The 17,937-nt window shown below is 39.4% G+C and overlaps 1 protein-coding gene and 1 long non-coding RNA gene across 3 annotated transcripts in view; one reads left to right on the top strand and one right to left on the bottom strand.

Moving 5' to 3' along the window:
- The window catches only part of LOC145456159 (uncharacterized), a 45,009-nt gene that overhangs the window by 14,773 nt on the left and 12,299 nt on the right, over positions 1-17,937 (bottom strand). The gene's annotated exons all lie outside the window — the stretch shown is intronic.
- Positions 1,256-17,937, top strand: part of LOC145456156 (phosphatidylinositol 4,5-bisphosphate 3-kinase catalytic subunit beta isoform-like) — a 32,945-nt gene continuing 16,263 nt past the window's right edge. The window contains exons 1-12 of one of the 2 annotated variants that reach the window (XM_080334218.1): positions 1,256-1,491; positions 3,720-3,883; positions 4,992-5,123; positions 7,692-7,797; positions 8,488-8,699; positions 12,100-12,276; positions 13,229-13,366; positions 14,457-14,582; positions 15,322-15,403; positions 15,687-15,853; positions 15,917-16,012; positions 17,132-17,284. In XM_080334218.1, the coding sequence (XP_080190344.1) occupies positions 3,731-3,883; positions 4,992-5,123; positions 7,692-7,797; positions 8,488-8,699; positions 12,100-12,276; positions 13,229-13,366; positions 14,457-14,582; positions 15,322-15,403; positions 15,687-15,853; positions 15,917-16,012; positions 17,132-17,284 (1,542 nt within the window). In that variant the 5' untranslated portion in view covers positions 1,256-1,491; positions 3,720-3,730. Of the gene's footprint in view, positions 1,497-3,719; positions 3,884-4,991; positions 5,124-7,691; positions 7,798-8,487; positions 8,700-12,099; positions 12,277-13,228; positions 13,367-14,456; positions 14,583-15,321; positions 15,404-15,686; positions 15,854-15,916; positions 16,013-17,131; positions 17,285-17,937 lie in introns of both variants that reach the window. The other variant, XM_080334217.1, reaches the window with a different exon arrangement.

Below are 17,937 nucleotides of genomic sequence, written 5' to 3'. Positions count from 1 at the left end.
GTCTTATCAAACAGTAGGCAGGGAACACCAGTTGAACTACAGATACCATTTCAAAATTGTAAACATTGAAAAAATATCAAATATTTTCAGTTGACACGTCAGGGCTAATCGTAAGCAAACTAGGATACGAATATATCCGACAGTCGTCGCGAGAATGTCCACATTCAAGCCGAAATTCAAACAATTTCTGCTGAATCAATACTAGTCAGCCCTCAAGTTGACCGGACCACGACCTGACATAATTTATCAATCTCGCCATCGGACACATGCCAGCTCTTTCTGTCGCTTGACCGACAAGATAGCGTAATGGTGGAGCGTCCGGCATCTTGGTAGTGTATTCGATCCCTGACCGAGTCAGACCAAAGACCTGCAGAAAAACTAGTATATATATATATATATCCCACTTGGCGCTCAGCATTTCCGGGATTGCATGGAGGGGTGATGCAAGACTTAGAAAGCCCTGCACGGCTATATCCGTACTTTTCTTGTCCAGCGGCATATGCACATCTTGCACCCATATATGCACAGATCGTGTGTGCGTCTGTGTATGTGCTGTGCACTGTGTGTGAATGTATGTGTATGTGTGTGTGTGTGTGTGTGTGCATATTCATTCGCTGTGCATGCCTCCTTTTTACATCGTCTAGCTAGGCCGGTGTCTGATTTCAAAGACTACTTCAAGTCGTTCCGACACCTTTCCTATCTTTTCATTGTATCGCAGTCTTGTGGTGTATTGTTGATAATAATTGTTAACAATAAATTGAATTGAATTGGAAATTTCAAAAACACCACAAAGTTTGCGATACAACGAAAAGATAGGATGGTGTCGAAACGACGTGGAGCAGTCTTTGAAATCCCAGACCCACCTGGCCAGGTTGTTCTATGAGTTCTGGATATACCTGCGCAGGCCTCGGCGATGTAAAGAGGAGGCATGCGCGCTGAATGTAAAAGAAAAAAGACGATGACATAGAATGACAAAGAAGTTAACATAAAGGGACAAATAACCAACAAAATAAGGTGGCAAGTGAAAAAGGCGACATCGATATGTCAGATCGTGGTCCCGTAATGTTGACGACTGACTTGGTTAGTACCCTAACCACTACCTATCTTTCCATTTAAATCGCAAACTCGCGTTGTTTTCAAACGATAAAATTGTCATTAAATTGAACCGAACTGATATTTTCACGGTCGAACGGATCCGCAACTTCCTCCCTCCGGACCCGCGACGTCTGGCAGGATGACGTCACGTTTGTTCAAGCATAAAACCTACAAGGAAGTAGCTTGTTTACCAAATCTCGCGCTCGTCTACAACGACATCTTGAGCAAGTAATCTGCAGATACAGCAAAAGGATTTGGTTATGGACTTACGGTGATGACTGTGTTGTTATTGAAAACGAACTTGGACATTACTTGCAAGTAAACACTGTTATCCGAATTCGCGGAGCTGTTTTGGAGTGTCGCGGTGTCGAGTGTTGCTGAGCCTCGGGAAGTCAAGTGAGGTCAGGCAATTAAATTTGTTTACTGGATACTATATCGTCGCAGCGAAATCAGAGTAGTTTACATCCGTTTTACCCATTTTGAAATAATTGAGTAATTGTAAAGCATCATCTTCTTTGGCCATATCTTGCAGTGACAATATTGACTGAAATAATTTGTGGTGGTAAATTAAATAGATACGTTGTTGTTCAGAGTTCGACCTTAGACGCAAGACAGTTAGGTCTTGTGAGTCATTGAGCGTTTGAGCACAAGTTCATAACAATTGCCAGAATATAGAAATTAATAGCAATTGTACCGGAGATTACGGATATTTCAACAAGCACAAAAACTAGTTGACCCTCTAGTTTATCGGACCACGACTTGACCTATCAATCTCGCCTTCCGACACAGCACCTTTTTTGTCACCTGTCCTTTTATATCATCTTTTACTTTTCATTCAGTGCGCATGCCTCCTTTTCATATCGCATAGGCATGGTGGGTGTCCGATTTCGAAGACTACTTCAAGTCATTTCGACACCTTCATATCTTTCATTGTATCGCAGTCTTGTGGTGTATTGAAATGATAAAATTTTTAGCTATAAATTGGATTGAAATTGAACGTATATATATTAGTGCAATACCGTAGTAATATGCCTGTAATCAGTGTATTCGTAATTGAGGGATTTATATCTATTTTAGGATACAGATAGCATTGCTTTCTGACTTCTGTAACAGCCAGAGGCTGTGGCTTAATTATGCCAAATATCGACTGCAAAAAATGCTTGAATTTTAACTTGTAGATGAAATTCCATTTATAGCCGAAAAAGCATATTCATTAAGAGCCATATGTTGCACTAAATCAGAAAATTGAAATATCTTCACAGTGCTGCAACTCCTGAAACATCGCCTAAAAATTGGCATTGCTCAGAACAATAACCGCAATCATGGTGAAATTTTTTGCGATTGAAGTCCGGTATCAATTGTTTACACCAGTACGGATAAGAGTAGCACTATAGGCCTAGCCTACCAGGGTTGCCCAGAGGGGGGGGGGGTGACCTCATGATTACGGCAGGGCTCATGTACACAAATCCAAATCGAATATTAATTGTATTTGTGTAATGGTTTGAGTTCATTAGAGAGATATGAATTTTTTACTACTGAAGTTATACGCCTCTTTACCAGTGCCGGGATCAAGTCACCCCCTTCGAGTCACAAGTCATCTCGAGTCATTTCACATTTCGACTCGAGTCAAATAAGTCAATCGATTTTCGAAGGTGACGCGATTAAAGTCAGGTCACTCAATTTTTGGAGGTGACTCGAGTCAAGTCGAGTCACTAGTCAATTCAAGTTGAAGCTTCCTTCACAGTCATTGGATTTTACTGGTTGTTTTGAATACAGATTAAGTCCCTATTTATTCTGAATCAAGGAACGAATATGGAATCGAATATACGCACAAAAGGGCGCTGTATCGCTCACGGATACGTGAAACTGCTAAATTACGAAAGTAATGGTAGATAGAATACGAACCCTTGAAAATTTAAAAGAGATTGGTATGATTCAATGCACTCCACATCCGTGGTATACAATTTTAGCCCGCTCCAATTGTTGACAAGTAATACAAACCTATAAACGATATTCGTTCGATTTAAATCATACAAGAGGGTTGGTAATTATGAGCACTGGGTGCCGTTTACAGAAGAGAAGTAGCCTACATTATGATATTAGATTACTTTGACACTAGTTTACTACGAGGAAAACTGCAACAATCCGGACTCGTGGAAGATACAGCGATTTAAGTGACACTTATCACTTGATTCGACTTGTAAATTTTGCTTCAAGTCACGAGTCAATCTGCATTTCTAAAACACTGAGTCCAGTCATTATTTGCAAATTAACTCTAGTCAAGCTGTGACTCTACTCATCACAACACTGATATTCACACTCAGAGTTATATTATACAAGAATTATAGTTTTGATACATTTTTTTTCTACTGTAGTAGCTTTGAAACGTTCATTAGTCGTATGATCATAGAGTAGGCCTACAAAATATGTATGGTACGAAGCTTCGCACATTAGTCCAAATAACATTTCTGTGAAGTCATGATCAGACCTCATTATTGTCACAAAGTACAATGAAATAGGCATGGTTTAAAAATATTGCATTGTCTGTAATGTGTTGTGGAACTGACATTATATTTATGTTTGTGTTAATATGATTACATTATTCATTAATTTTATTCTAATAGATTATTTGACGATGTTTGCAATGCATGATGAAGACGAGGAGGATATTTACGACGAGTGGGGCCACCACTCCACGAGTACAGTGCTGGTGGATTTCCTTTTGCCCACTGGAATTTTTATTCCGATGGATGTGGAGAGAAACTCCACAATTGAATATATCAAAACGGTGAGGCATTTTAGATGTGGCTAGACTTGGATTCTGGATATTTGAATGTAAACGTTATTTTGATCGTGTCAACATCTCTACTCGGACTTGGAAATCTAGATAATTCTCGTTGTCTGATGAGGCCAGGGTTTCACAACCTATGGGTCATAAGTAGGACAAGTTTTTGCCGCAGTTAAATCCGTCGAAAGTTGCATTTATTTTTCACAAAAGTTGCACTAAAAGACCACATTTTGGTCGGCTGACTAAAAAAAAGAGGCCAACTTCCCAGTTCCACTCCCGAAATACAGTTTTCCATCCACATTCTCCATTGGTTGACTAAAAAAACAGGTCATCTCTCCGGCTCAGCTCCCGAAATACAGACCCGATGGAGCGTTACTTCAGTGCTGATTTAAGGTATTTCAGTCTAATTTGGCCGTGTATTTTACCAAAATTCTCAAATAACAGTGACATAATCAATCGATCTATTTACATATACTGCCGAATATTTCCAGTAAAAAGTTGGTTGCATGAAAAATCGAAAAAACTTTCATGAAAAATCAAATAAGATTCCTTCAAACAGCTTAAAACAGCATTCTACATTACTTCCGAGTATTTAGGAAGCTGCCGGAAGCTGTAAAAAAAAAGTTGCAAAAGTTGCATTGTTAAAATCTATCATCTCTCTGTCCACTCCGCTATAATTGTGTAAACCGATTTTGTAATTAAAACGTTTTTTTGATTTTTTTTTGAAATGTTTTGAAGGTTCGAAAGTGATAAGTTATTAAAGTTTTTAAAAGGGTCAATAAAGGTTGGGAACCCCTGGATAAGACTACTTACTGCGAAATGCTAGCAATCTAATTTTGATCAAATTTGCGAAATGATTGTTTCACTCTCATTTTACTTCTAGTGTAATTTCTGGTTATCCTGAAAATGCTATAGGAGAAGCTCAGATTTGACGGGAACTTGATTCTTGTCGTCTTTCAAATTATGAATTTGAGTCAATTTCCAAAATACGTGACCCTATAGGCCTACTTCTAATTTAATTTTGGAAAAATATTAGGCTATTGTTCTAATTCTAATCTAATTTGAAAAAACTATGAATTTTCCTGGTTTTAAATTACTTTTTTCTCAGTCACTCTGGGACGAAGCGTGTCGATACCCTCTATTCGGGGAGCTGAAAAATCCGGAGATGTATGTCTTCATGTATGTGACTTGTCTGGGCACTACCGAAGAGATAGTGACCGAATCCAGGCGCTTGTCAGAGGTGAGCGGTCGAATTTGATTCTTTCAAGTAACGTCACAATGCCGTTTTACTTCAGTTCTCACAGAGTCCACTCTTAGTCATTGGTACAAAGGCTCAAAATCGGAGTTGTATAAAACACCAATTTTGTCACTTGACAGTCAGATAAATACCATTTTTGAGTAGTTATAGTTGTAGTCGCGGATTTTGAAAAGGTAGTAGTTCTAGTTTAATTGCGCAGTAAAAAATCAGTTACGTACATTTGTTGTGAATCGTGATACTGGTGTTCTGTTGTGTGATGTTCTTGCCGCCATTGCTAGCTCAGAGTCATCGCTACTAATAGGGGCGCAGCCAGGTCGAAACCTGGTCGATTTTATTTCCAATATTTCTCCGGATTTGAACGTAGATAGTTGTCATTTAATTACGGTACCTAGCTGCGGATTTTTTTTGTAGGTTGATATTACTGGTTCTAGTTGCTACTTTCGCAAAGCGAGTAGTTCTAGTTCTAGACATGAGTTTTGCAAATCTAGCGGTTCTAGTTCTAGTTTCAATTTTTGAGGTGGACAATTGTAGTTCTAGTTGAGATTTTTTAAAAGAGAGTAGTTTTAGTTCTAGTTGGGATTTTCGAAAAGCGAGTAGTTCTAGTTACGAGTTTTAAAAAGTGGGTGGTTCTAGTTCTAGTTAAGAATTTTGAAAAGCGAGTAGCCAACGGTAGTTCTAGTTCTAATTGCTTGTCTTGAATAGCAAGTAGTTCTAGTTCTAGCTGTGCATTCTGGAAATCCAGTTGCTTGTAAAAGTCAACTTGAAATTATGGGTTGCCTGTATCTTTTGTTAGATCAAATTGTGGAAACCAGTTAAACAGTAGCTTTCACAATTTTGGAAGTAATCAAGACGCCAATAAGTATGTTGTGACCGGAGTGATGATTCAGTGTTTGTCATAATGATGCATTCTCGGCCATTGTTTTCAACCTCGTCACGATCTGTTTTGATGTGAGTTTTGAACTATATAGCGCTTAGCTTTAAAGGTTGGCTTAAACCGTAAGTCTGTAGAAGACCGATTGATCAGCGCGCAGGTTTTTCCTGTAGTTACCAACCGTGGTAACCGTGACAGTTTTGAAAATTCTAATCACACCTTTGGAAATTCCCGGTTGCTTGTCACTATTCCAAATGTGACGGAATTGTTGTTGCATATATTCCGATTGTGAGTCATGGTCATTTTTTGTTAGGTATTGGATTACATCATCTTCTAGATCAGTGGTCGCGTTGTGGACAAGAATAGCTTATATTTTGCGGCCAGACTTGTAGCATGTAGCAATTGCTGGATTTTCAAAATGCGTAACTAGAACTATACAAATACGGTAATCAGTTTTCATGACTCTCACCTAGAACTAGAACTAACGCCCTCTTAAATCAGCAATTAACTCACTAAAACGCAACTAACTTGCATTCAGAAGCAACTCATTAATTTATATCAGATGGTATTTACATGAACAGCAGTACAAGTTTTAAATGGGAGGGGTTTCGAACCCAGAACCCACCCACCCTGGGCTACGCCACTATTAGAGCTAGCAGCATCACGCGATAGAACATCGGTATCACGATTCGCACCAAAGGACGACATATGTAACTTTCTAGCTGTTCGGCAACTAGTTTTTTTTTCAATGCGCAACTAGAATTAGATCTGCTCGCTTTTCAAAATGCCTAATTAGAATTAGAACTAGTCATTAGGGCTGTTAAAAAAAAACTCTTCCTTCAGATTTCACTGGCTACTTGATAAAATTGTTAGGTTGGTTTAAAAAAAACGCTGCACACCAACTTTGGCTCCATCCCAACCAGTAAAAGCGAGATTCGTGCAGAGATGATGCGCACCAAATTTGGCTCAATTCCAACCACTAGAAGCGAAATTATTGCAGTAGAAAAATTTGGATTTGAATAAAATAGTATTTACGGTGACTATCTGACTAACTCTTTAAATATTTATTATAAAATCATGGAATTAGAAATTTTTCTACTGCAATATCTTCGCTTCTAGTGGTAGGAATTGAGTCAAATTTGGTACGCATCATCGCTACTGACAGCCTAACAAATTTATGGGGTCAGCAGAAAAATTTTGAAATTTTATTGTTTTGTTTTTTAATGATAAATTCAAAACGCATCTTGCTTCTACTGGTTGAAATGGAGCCAAAGTTGATGTGCAGCGTTTTTTTAACCAACCTGACAATTTTATCAAGTAGCCAGTGACATCTAAAGGAAAAGTTTTTTTGAACAGTCCTAGTTAGTACTTAGTCATCTCATTTCAAAAAAATGCCTCGATATTTATAACGTTGAAGAAAGACGTCAGCCTGTGAAAAACGATGTTACGTGGAATTGTAAACCTGCTTGTGCGAGTACAATGTTATTATTTCTTCCTGACAAAATCCACCGATTTTAATCTCAAAGCATAAATTGATACGTTTTCTTTAAACAAAGGTGACTTTCCTTAACTAAATGCGGTCGGTAATGTCAATATTCTGGTGCCCTTTACCTTGTAAACGCACGTCCAGACGAGTAATATGGAGGAGATTCAGTCTGATTTTGACGTTATCGGCACAGATCGACTTGAGACAAGAGATCCCGATGCTGAAACTGGTGAAACGTCAAGGGGACATCGCACAGAAGAAGATCACGCAGGAGATCAAGAATCTCGCCGGGATTAAAAGTAGGCGTGGGCACAATGATTGAGTACTCGAATTTGAAGCGACTATTAATTCTAACAATTCGAATCGAATAGTCAGAGATGAGTTTTAAGAGTAGGCTACTGAAAACTGAATTTAGGGTTATAACCAAGTCACAAGTCATTCTCACTTTTATAGTTTTGACTCGAGTCAAGTCGAGTCATTTTCAATTCACCTCCGAGTCCAAGTCAGCTAGTAGAGGCTCGAGTCCCAGTCATCGTGTTTTGACTCAAGTCCAAGTCATTACTTTTTTCAACTCTGCTCGAGTGAAATAGAATGGCTCGCGTTCATAATATCGTAATTTTCCTCAGTCGTGACAGTTTCTGGCCCTATTTTCCAAGTAACAGGACTGATCGACGAAATACCAATCGTGTGGTGACTTTACTGTTCTTCAAAGTTACAATGAAATGTCTCTCTTGGCCGTGTTAATCTCGAGTCATATGACTTGGTTCGAGTCGTGCAGAATGACTCGAGTACAAGTCGAGTCAGTACAAAAATTCACTCGACTCGAATCATTTTACGCATTTAAAAAAATGACTCAAGTCTAATCGAGTCACCAAAAAATCGAGTCGAGTCATTACAACCCTGCAGGTACTCGATTTTGCCCAGCCCTAACTAATAGTTGGCGGTTGACACTCTAGTTTATACCTAAAACAAACGTTTTTGTGCACCAGACGACGACGAGATCAACAAGGACCCGGAAAAAAGCAGTTTCCGCCGCAAAATGCGACAGCGCGCGGCGCAGGCCGTCGGAGACAGAGAGAAGCTGCATTGGAAAAAATTGCTCGAGCATCATTACCCGCCCACCATAGAGCCCGAGCTCAACGAGCAGTTCTACTTTTTGAGAGAGTTCGGTCTGGTGAAGGTGTACTACGAGCAATACGACGTGAGCTTTATTTTATTATCTGCGTAACGTCTCTCCAGTATTATGATCGAATAATGTAGCCATACTAGGGTTGTTCCAATATAGGCTACCGTAAATTTCCATGTATAATCCGCAAAATTTTCACGATTTTTTGCCCCAAAATCGGGGGGTGCGTATTATACATGGGAACAACATGCTTGAAAAAAATCTCCCTCGATAAAAAACTTGAAATCACACCTTTCTTCATGTTTGTTTCCGATCGCGCATCACTTTCAGCCATCGTGCCCAGTAATTCGTATTATCATTATCAGTGTAACGCGCTACTAATTAGCAAAAAGCGTGTTGCCAATTAGCGAGAGTCGTCTGCACAGCACGCGATCTCCTGCTGAGTTGGTTTGTCCGTTCGCTCGAAATTAGGTCATTCATTGATTGGTGAACCCACGCGCTGCAATCTTCGCAAATTCATCGACAGGCCATGTGCGCAAAATGTAATCGCTTGTGTAATCATTGCACCTCCAACAGGCGTGGTGTGCACGACATAACCGTTGGCCTGAGCAATCGCATTTGACCTCGTGCGCAAGATGTCGCATCGCCGGCCTCGCAGGCTTTGGCTGCTATCTACTATCGTATAGAGGCATTACCGTTACTTGTATAATGATTAGCAATCGCATCTGTTATAGGCCTCATGCGCAAGACGTCATGTCGCTGGCCCGAACTATCGCGTCGCCAGCCTCGCAGGCTTTGGCTGCTCTCTACTATCGTTTGGAGACATTGCCGTTAATTGCATAATGATTAGCGATGGTTATGTCATGATTGTTCGACAGTGACATCGCAAAACAGAACAACATCGCGTACTAAAACACAGCTATTCGTGTACTGCGAATGCAGGGTGCGTACTATACCTGGGTACAGGCTTTTTCCCTGAATTTGCATGCCATTTTAAGGGTGCGTATTATACATGGGGGCGTACTATACTTGGAAAATTACGGTAACTTTTTGTCGACATCTAATTGCTAGAATTGAGCCAAATTTGGTATTCATAGTTTTTTTTAGGCATTCAATCAGTCAATCTCCGGGATCCGGAAAAAGAAGTTATTTTTGAGCAACGCTTTTGCACAGTTTTTATCAAATTAGATTAGAATTAGAATTGCCAAATTCGCGTGAACTTGAGAAATTGAGTCAAGTTTGGTTCAAATCGAACAAGAGTTCATTCTTATTAGAACGAGAATCGCAAATGTCTGACTGTCTGTACTTGCTTGGCTCATTTGCACTGTGGCATTCTCTGGAAACCCAGTAATTATATTAGAATTCGAATCTGGAGGCATTTCACAAATTATGTTAGATTGTAACCAAGCCACAAGTCAATCTCACTTTTATAGTTTTGACTCGAGTCATTTTCAATTCACCTTCGAGTCAAGTCCAAGTCAGCGAGCAGACGCTCGAGTCTGGGCCATGGTGTTGTGACTCAAGTCCGAGTCCAAGTCATTGTGTCCACTGCTCAGTTTCCAGTTAAAGTCTTGTTAAACCCACTTTTTAAAATCCTGTTTGGTGATATCGAATGGTAATTTTCCTCACTTTAAACCAGAGGTCTCAAACACGCGGCCCGCGGGCCGCATGCGGCCCGCCAGAGTATTTTGTGCGGCCCGCGACGATATTTTAGATTTTTAATAATTTGACAATATATAAGTGTAACATATATCCTTTGTGGCTATAAAGTGAAAATTCCCTCTTAATTGCTCCAAACATCTGACACTATTCATCAAACTTCAGTGTCACATCAATTGCAAACGCTACAATGCACTGGAAGATTCACTATTTCGCCACATTTCCAATTCATGATGACAAAACCTGACCCTGAGACGATTCGTGACTGAAATTTGGGAGTTGCACTTGGACTATAGATTACTAACCTTAATAGGTTAGTTATCTATACTTGGACGCGACGTTTCGTAGAATTACTCGGACTCAGGATGACTCGATGGCAAAATGAACATGACTCGAGTTGACTCGGAATGCCGTTAATTTGTTAGAACCATGAACGCAACATACTAATCGCGTATCAGGGGAATAGTAATAGATCAGAAGGTAGCAGCTTGGTATTTCGCTAACCAAGCAAGGAGTTATGGCAACCATTGGCAATCTGTTAGTTACATCTTTGGTCCCTATTATTAGGGCCACTTAAAGGTACCGAGTACCGTAGTGGTACGCTCCAACGATGTAACAACAATGGGCCGTTCGGCTTTCCGAGATTTCAATCACTTGGACACATTCATTATTATATTGAAATTATAGTTATATTTTTTTACTCCTCCTATATTTGATATTTGGCATTGAGAATAGCCTACTTATCAGAAGTATACCCGAATCCTGGATCGGAATTACCATGCTCAACCTAAAAATGTTTTAATATCAGATCAGCCTCTATTATCAATCTGTTAAATTTAAAATATTCATAGTACCTGCAAAATTATTACCCGATAGCGTCTATGATTGCATCATACATTTGTCCGCCCATATGGTGTCTATATCTTATAATTAATATATATAAAGTACAATAACAATTCTATTATGAACGTGAAGATTCTTTTCGTGCCAGGCCTAAACTGATACAAGAGTAAATCACATTTTGACGATGTGTGTTTACTGTCAGTCTGCTGGATTACTTTCAATAGGACAATTCATTCCCGCCAAACACCCCTATAAATGCTGCGGCCCGCGGCGTCATCAAAACTGAAAATCTGGCCCGCGAGCACATTTGAGTTTGAGACCTCTGCTTTAAACAGTTTCTGATCACATTTTCAAGTAACAGTACCAATAGTGCGGTTACTTTACTATTCTTCGAAATTGCAATGAAATGTCTTGGCCGTCCGAGTCTCGAATCATATATATTGCGTCAAGTCATGCCTAATGACTCGAGTCAAGTCCAGTCATCAGCCTAATTTAGGGCTGAACACCAAATTTGGCTCAATTCCAACCAGTGGAAGCGGAGTTATTTCCGTCGAAAAAATTTGGATTTGAATTAAATAGTATTTACGGTGGGCACACCACACCTACAATAAATAATTGAAGAATTGGTCGCTGTCAATACTATTTTATTCAAATCCAAATTTTTCGACGGCAATAACTCCGCTTCCACTGGTTGGAATTGAGCCAAATTTGTTGAACATCGTTTCTATGGACCACCCAACACTTTCATGGGGTAAACTGAAAATTTTGGAATTTTTGTTTATTTATTTTTTTATAATAAATAGAAACTTTCTTCTCCTGTAGCAATGCATCTACTGGCTGGAATTGAACCAAATATGGTGTGTAGGCTTAAATTTGGTAACCTAACAATTTTATCAAGTAGCGAGTACGATTTGAGAGAAAAAGTCATTTTTGAACACCCCTAATGTTCAATTCTCTTGGATTTGTGTTTCAGGGTTTGGATCTGATCAAGGTGAACCCCAAGTGGCATTCGGACGACCTGATTCGCGAAGCCGTACGCATGTGTCACGACAAAGGCGTTCCGCTGCCCACCAACAACCCGGAAGACTACGTCTTAAAAGGGTCTCTCTCGGAGTATATCGTCGGCGACTACGAACTTTGCGACTACAAGGTGATAGACTTTATTTTTTTAGTGATCTTCTGCTTTTTCCGGGTATTCAAGATAGACGCTAGGGCTGTTAAAAAAATATTTATTCAGATTTTACTGGCTATGTAATAAAATTGTTAGATTGGTTGAAACAACGCTGTACACCAAATTTGGCTCAATTCCAATTCCAATTCTTGGATTATCCACCAATCAAGGATAATCCCAGAATTATCAAAGAAAAACTGAAATAACTCCGCTTTGACGGCATGGAATTGAGTCAAATTTGTTTTGCATAGTTTTTGAAGACAGCGCAACAATTTCATGAGGTTGGCAGAAAAATTTTAAAAAAACTTTTTTTTTGCATTTTTGGGCAAATTCAAAATTTTCAAACTGTATGAAACCCGCGAATACTGGTTGGAATGAATTCAAATTTGGTGTGCGTCGTTTTTTAAGGCAAACTAATGATTTAATCACGTAGCTAGCAAGATTCAGGAAAAAGGGTTATTTTTGAACAGCACTAGTTCGCACATTAGGGTTGGGGCTGACAGAACTTTGACGTAATTCCAACCATAGGAGCAAAGTTACTTGAGTTTTTCATTCATAATTCTGGGCTGGGATTACCTACTATCCAGTGTCCAGGCTTGTCCAGGCTATTTTTACGAATCCAAAGTTTTCAACTGCAATGACTTCGCTTATTGGTTGCAAGTGACCAAGAACAATTATACATCATTCTTTTAGACAACTTCACGATTTCATGTAGTTTACAGTAAGATTTGAAATTTGGAAAAAATAATCATTAATAAATTCAAAAATTTCAAACTCCTATACCTTCACATCTACCAGTCGGAATCGAGCCAAATTTGGTTTGGAGCGTTTTTCAATGCAACGTAACAATTTAATCAGTGAATCCCATGAATCCGGAATTTTAAAAAAAATAATTCACATTCGCATTCACTGCAATGCTATCTGCCCGCAGGCTTTACGCAAATACCTGATAAGGAAAGTCCACGGCAACGACAATTCGTACCCAGAAACGGCTCAGTTGCAATTGCTCCACGTCAAACCGGTCAGGCCTCTTCTCTCTCATTCTACTTACGGATTTGAAACCGTCAAGGTAAGGAATTTGTAGTGTACTATTTTTATATGTTGTCTATTATTCAAATTTTAGATGCATTCTTTAAAGTGAGAGAAAATCAAGTTTTTTCTTCAATTTTCATTTTTCCGGACATAATTGGCCATATTTATGTTAATCACAGTACTGCAAAGTCGATCATGGCCAAGGTATGGACGAGAGAAAATAAACACTTTACACTAAACACCAAACACTACAAACACCAAACACTACAAACACTAGATGGAGTGAATTGTCTCAAAATGTATAAAACGGACATGAGCTATTTTGATTCCGCAGCGACGATATATAGAATAAATAATATATTCATACTGAAATGAACCCTTTCACTCGTCAGGGGTAATCGTCTGCAACTAGTAGATAATAGGAAAAAACATTGTGTATCAACAATCGTATCACAAAATATTCTTTCCATGTAGGCTTGTAACCAAGTCGCAAGGTTCCGAGTCAGAAGTCAATCTCACTTTTATAGTTTCGACTCGAGTCCAAGTCGAGTCATTTTTAATTCATCACCGAGTCAAGTCGAAGTCCAAGTCAGTTAGTCCGAGGCATGGGGCTGTGTCTCGTTATGTTCACTGTTCAGTTTTGTGTTCAATCCGATGCAAGCCACATTTTTCAACTCTGCCCGAGTGATAGAGAATGTCTTGTATCCATAATATCGTAATTTTCCTCAGTCCTGACAGTTTCTGGCCGTATTTTACAAGTATCAGGACTGATAGACTAAATACCAATAATATGGTGACTTTACTATTCTTCGAAGTCAGAATGTAATGTCTGTCTTGGCCGTCATAGTCTCGAGTCATATGACTTGGTTCGAGTCATGCGCAATGACTCGAGTACAAGTCGAGTCAGTACACAGATTGAGTCATTTTACGTATTTGAAAAAAATGACTCGAGTCCTATGTTCTTTCCAATTCTCTGCTAGCTGCAGACGGTTGTCCCAAATTGGATGGAGTGCGAATTCGAAATATACTGGTTTATTTCAGTATGAATATACGATACAATTGTATATTGGAGTCCGGTATCTCCAAGATTATCTTCTGACATGTCTATCTGATCATCTCTTCCTCAGCTTGACGACATACCTCCCGTAGTGGGGAAGAGACACAACACAAAGTCGGTGTGGACCAGCGATAGCACTTTCAACGTCACTGTTGTGAGAACGGGCAACATAAATTTGAATTTGGACAAAAAGAAGGTAACGTGCACGCCGTGTGCAGTAGGGCTGTTAGAATTTTTTTATTTCAGATTTTAGTGGCTGCATGATAAAATTATTGCCTAAATAACGTTGCACACCAATTTTTGCTCAGTTCCAACCTATAGAAGCATCGCTATATAGGAAATGTTCAAAATTTAGGATTTCCAATCATCAATCATAGTGGGTAGATCTATGATAAATAATTGAAGAATTTGTCACCCTAATATTATTTATTGCGAGTCCGAAATTATGTAGCCAACTGGATAACTTCGCTTCTACTGGTTGGAATTGAGCTAATTTTGGCGTGAATCGTTTTTTTTTCAGACAACCCAACAATTTGATGAGGTAGCCAGTAAAATTTGACAATATTTTTATGTATTTTAAATTAAATAAATCGTAAACTTTTTCTTACATAGGTTAAATGTAGGGAAATTCGACTTGCAGCATTTTTTTGGGAAATTTTATCAAGTAGGAAGTTGCCAATAAAATTTGAAAAAAAGTTTTGAACAGCCCTAGTGTGAACTGTGCAGTGTGTAGTGGTTCGAAATCCAGCCGATGTCCTTCTGAAATGCCGATTCCCTATCTTCATTATTAATAAACTCGTTTGTAATTAGGCTAACGGTAGCCGTTAGCGTGTCGACTGAACATTACAGATTGGCGTAAGGGCTCCTCGCTTTGTTCAAGGTTGAGAACAAGTGATAAATTAAAAATTGTAAAATAATATTTCTGTGTCGTGCAGCTCGTCGTACATATCGGTCTCGTTCATGGGATGGAAAGTCTGTGCAACGCGTGTTATACGAGCAGCCCACAAGATGGCGGAGGTGAGTCTTTCGATTTTTTTCTCGCAGTAAGCAGCTTTGCCTAAAAAGTGATTGAATCTGATTTGCGGGCTGTTGTTATACAACGAGAACTTCTCGGAAAACCGTTAGTTTGTTGACTGTCATTTAACTATATTGTTAGTTTGCACAAGTCTGACGATGTTTCTGCTGCTCCAGCACCAACAATGACAGCCTCCGACTGCGCAAACCAAATGAACCAAATGAGCCAAATGAACCAAATGAGTCAAGGTTTTCGCAAAACTGATTTGAGATTGTCATGCGACAGGCGCCGAGCAACAGTGGAACGAAGTCCTGCCTTTTGACATCACAATACAGAACCTCCCGCGAAACGCGAGACTCTGCATCGCGATCTGCTCGATTGACAAAAAGGACATCAGGAAACAGCCCAAACAGAACGATAAACAGAGCAGAACGAAAAAGAACGACAAAAAAGTGGGTTTGGACTGAAATCGCTCGTGAATGTTTTTTATTTTTTTATAATATTTCATTTGCCAGCTCGTGAGTATGGCAGCGCAATATTCCGCCGCGACGCCGCTGTTCTGGGTGAATATGAACGTTTTCGACTACTTGGGTGTCTTGAAAAATGGAAAGGTAAATTCACGTTTCTACCTTCATAGTATACTAATGAGCCAATTTGTTCTCAGTATCGTGTCTCAAGTCAGACTTGAGTCATGTACAATAACCTCGAGTACAAGTCGAGTCATTTTTGATATCTATAAAAGTGACTCAAGTCAAATCGAGTCGAAAAAAATCGTGACTCATGTCAGACTCGAGTCATGCGCAACAACCTCGAGTATAAGTCGAGTCATCTTCCGTGTTTATGAAAATGACTCGAGTCAAATCGAGTCGATAAAAGTCATGTCTGGAGTCAGAGTCGAGTCATTTTCCGTGTTTATGAAAATTACTCGAGTCAAATCGAGTCGATAAAAGTCATGCCTGGAGTCAGACTCGAGTCATGCTCAACAACCTCTACACGTCATCCGTATTTGTGAAAATGACTCGAGTCTAATCGAGTCGATAAAAATCGCGACTCAAGTCAGACTCGAGTCATGCGCAACAACCTTTACACGTCATCCGTTTGTTTGTTTTGGGGTATTCATGGTGTTTGTCGACTACTATGGTCATTTACACCAGGCCGATATTCTTCTTATTTTCCGTAACTGCCGACTTATAGCACGGCCCACCTCTAGGCTTTTGTAAGACACCGCTGACGCGGATGCGGTGGCGAGGAGGAGCCTAGGTAAACCTCCAACACTTCGGTATCGGAATTCGGAAGTCGACCTCGGTCGGACTCGAACCCGCACCCATTGGTGTTGCAGCCGCGGATTATACCACTGCGCTATCTCGCCACGTCATCCGTATTTGTGAAAATGACTCGAGTCAAATCGAGTCGATAAAAATCGCGACTCAAGTCAGACTCGAGTCATGCGCAACAACCTTTACACGTCATCCGTATTTGTGAAAATGACTCGAGTCAAATCGAGTCGATAGAAAACGCGACTCAAGTCAGACTCGAGTCATGCGCAACAACCTCTAGTACAAGTCGAGTCATTTTCCAAATTAATGAAAATGACTCTAGTCAAATTAAGTCATAGCAAAATTGCGACTTGAGTCAAACTCGAGTCAGGTCATGAATCATGACTCAAGTCATTGCAACCCTGCCACCCACCCATCCCATGCAACAACCATTATCAAGAATTACGTTTTCAGCACAAGATGACTTGCTGGCAATGGCCGGATAATATGGAGAAAGACTCTTTGAACTTGCGTGGCGTCGGCGTCTGCAGGACCGAGGATGATGGCCCGTTCATTGAGATATCTCTGGACCACTCCGGACCGCTGGAGTATCCTTCCTACGAGGAGGTAGGTTTGTGAACAGACTGGACAAGATAATTCTAGTTGGCTAATTAGACTAATTGGAGCGAAATCCCGGTAACATAATTCCAATCTAATTTGTGAAATGGTTCTATGCTCTCATATTAGTTCTGAGATTTTTATGTGATTATTTCTAATTTGGAATTCGAATCGATTTTCAAGTTTTTGCTAATTCAGTCCTTTCTAATCTAATTTGGAAAAAAAACTGTGTAGTTATAATTCAAATTTTGATCTAATTTGGAAAAATTGCGTGGCTAACGTTCTGATTGTGATCTAATTTGGAAAAATAACCGTGGATATAATTCTAATTCTAGTCTAATTTGTAAAAAACTGCGTAGCTATCATTCTAATTGTCATTGAATTTGGAAAAAATTGCATAGCTATCATTCTAATTGTAATCTAATTTTGAGAAATAACCGGATAAAATTTTAATGCTAACCTAATTTGAAATAAACAACCTGTGTAGCTATAATTCAAATTTCTATCTAATTTGGAAAAACTGCTTAGCTAATGTTCTAATTGGAATCTAATTTTGAGGAATAACAGTGGATATAATTCTAATTCTAGTCTAAGTTGGAAAAAGCTGTGTAGCTATCGTTCTAATTGGAATCTAATTTGGAAAAAAATGCGTAGCTTCATAC

This window comes from Botryllus schlosseri, chromosome 14 (genome assembly GCF_051294905.1).
Source record: "Botryllus schlosseri isolate E-star chromosome 14, Bs_hap1, whole genome shotgun sequence".
Taxonomy (NCBI): domain Eukaryota; kingdom Metazoa; phylum Chordata; class Ascidiacea; order Stolidobranchia; family Styelidae; genus Botryllus; species Botryllus schlosseri.
Note: the sequence above shows the minus strand (reverse complement) of the source record. Positions and strands in the feature narration are given on the sequence as shown.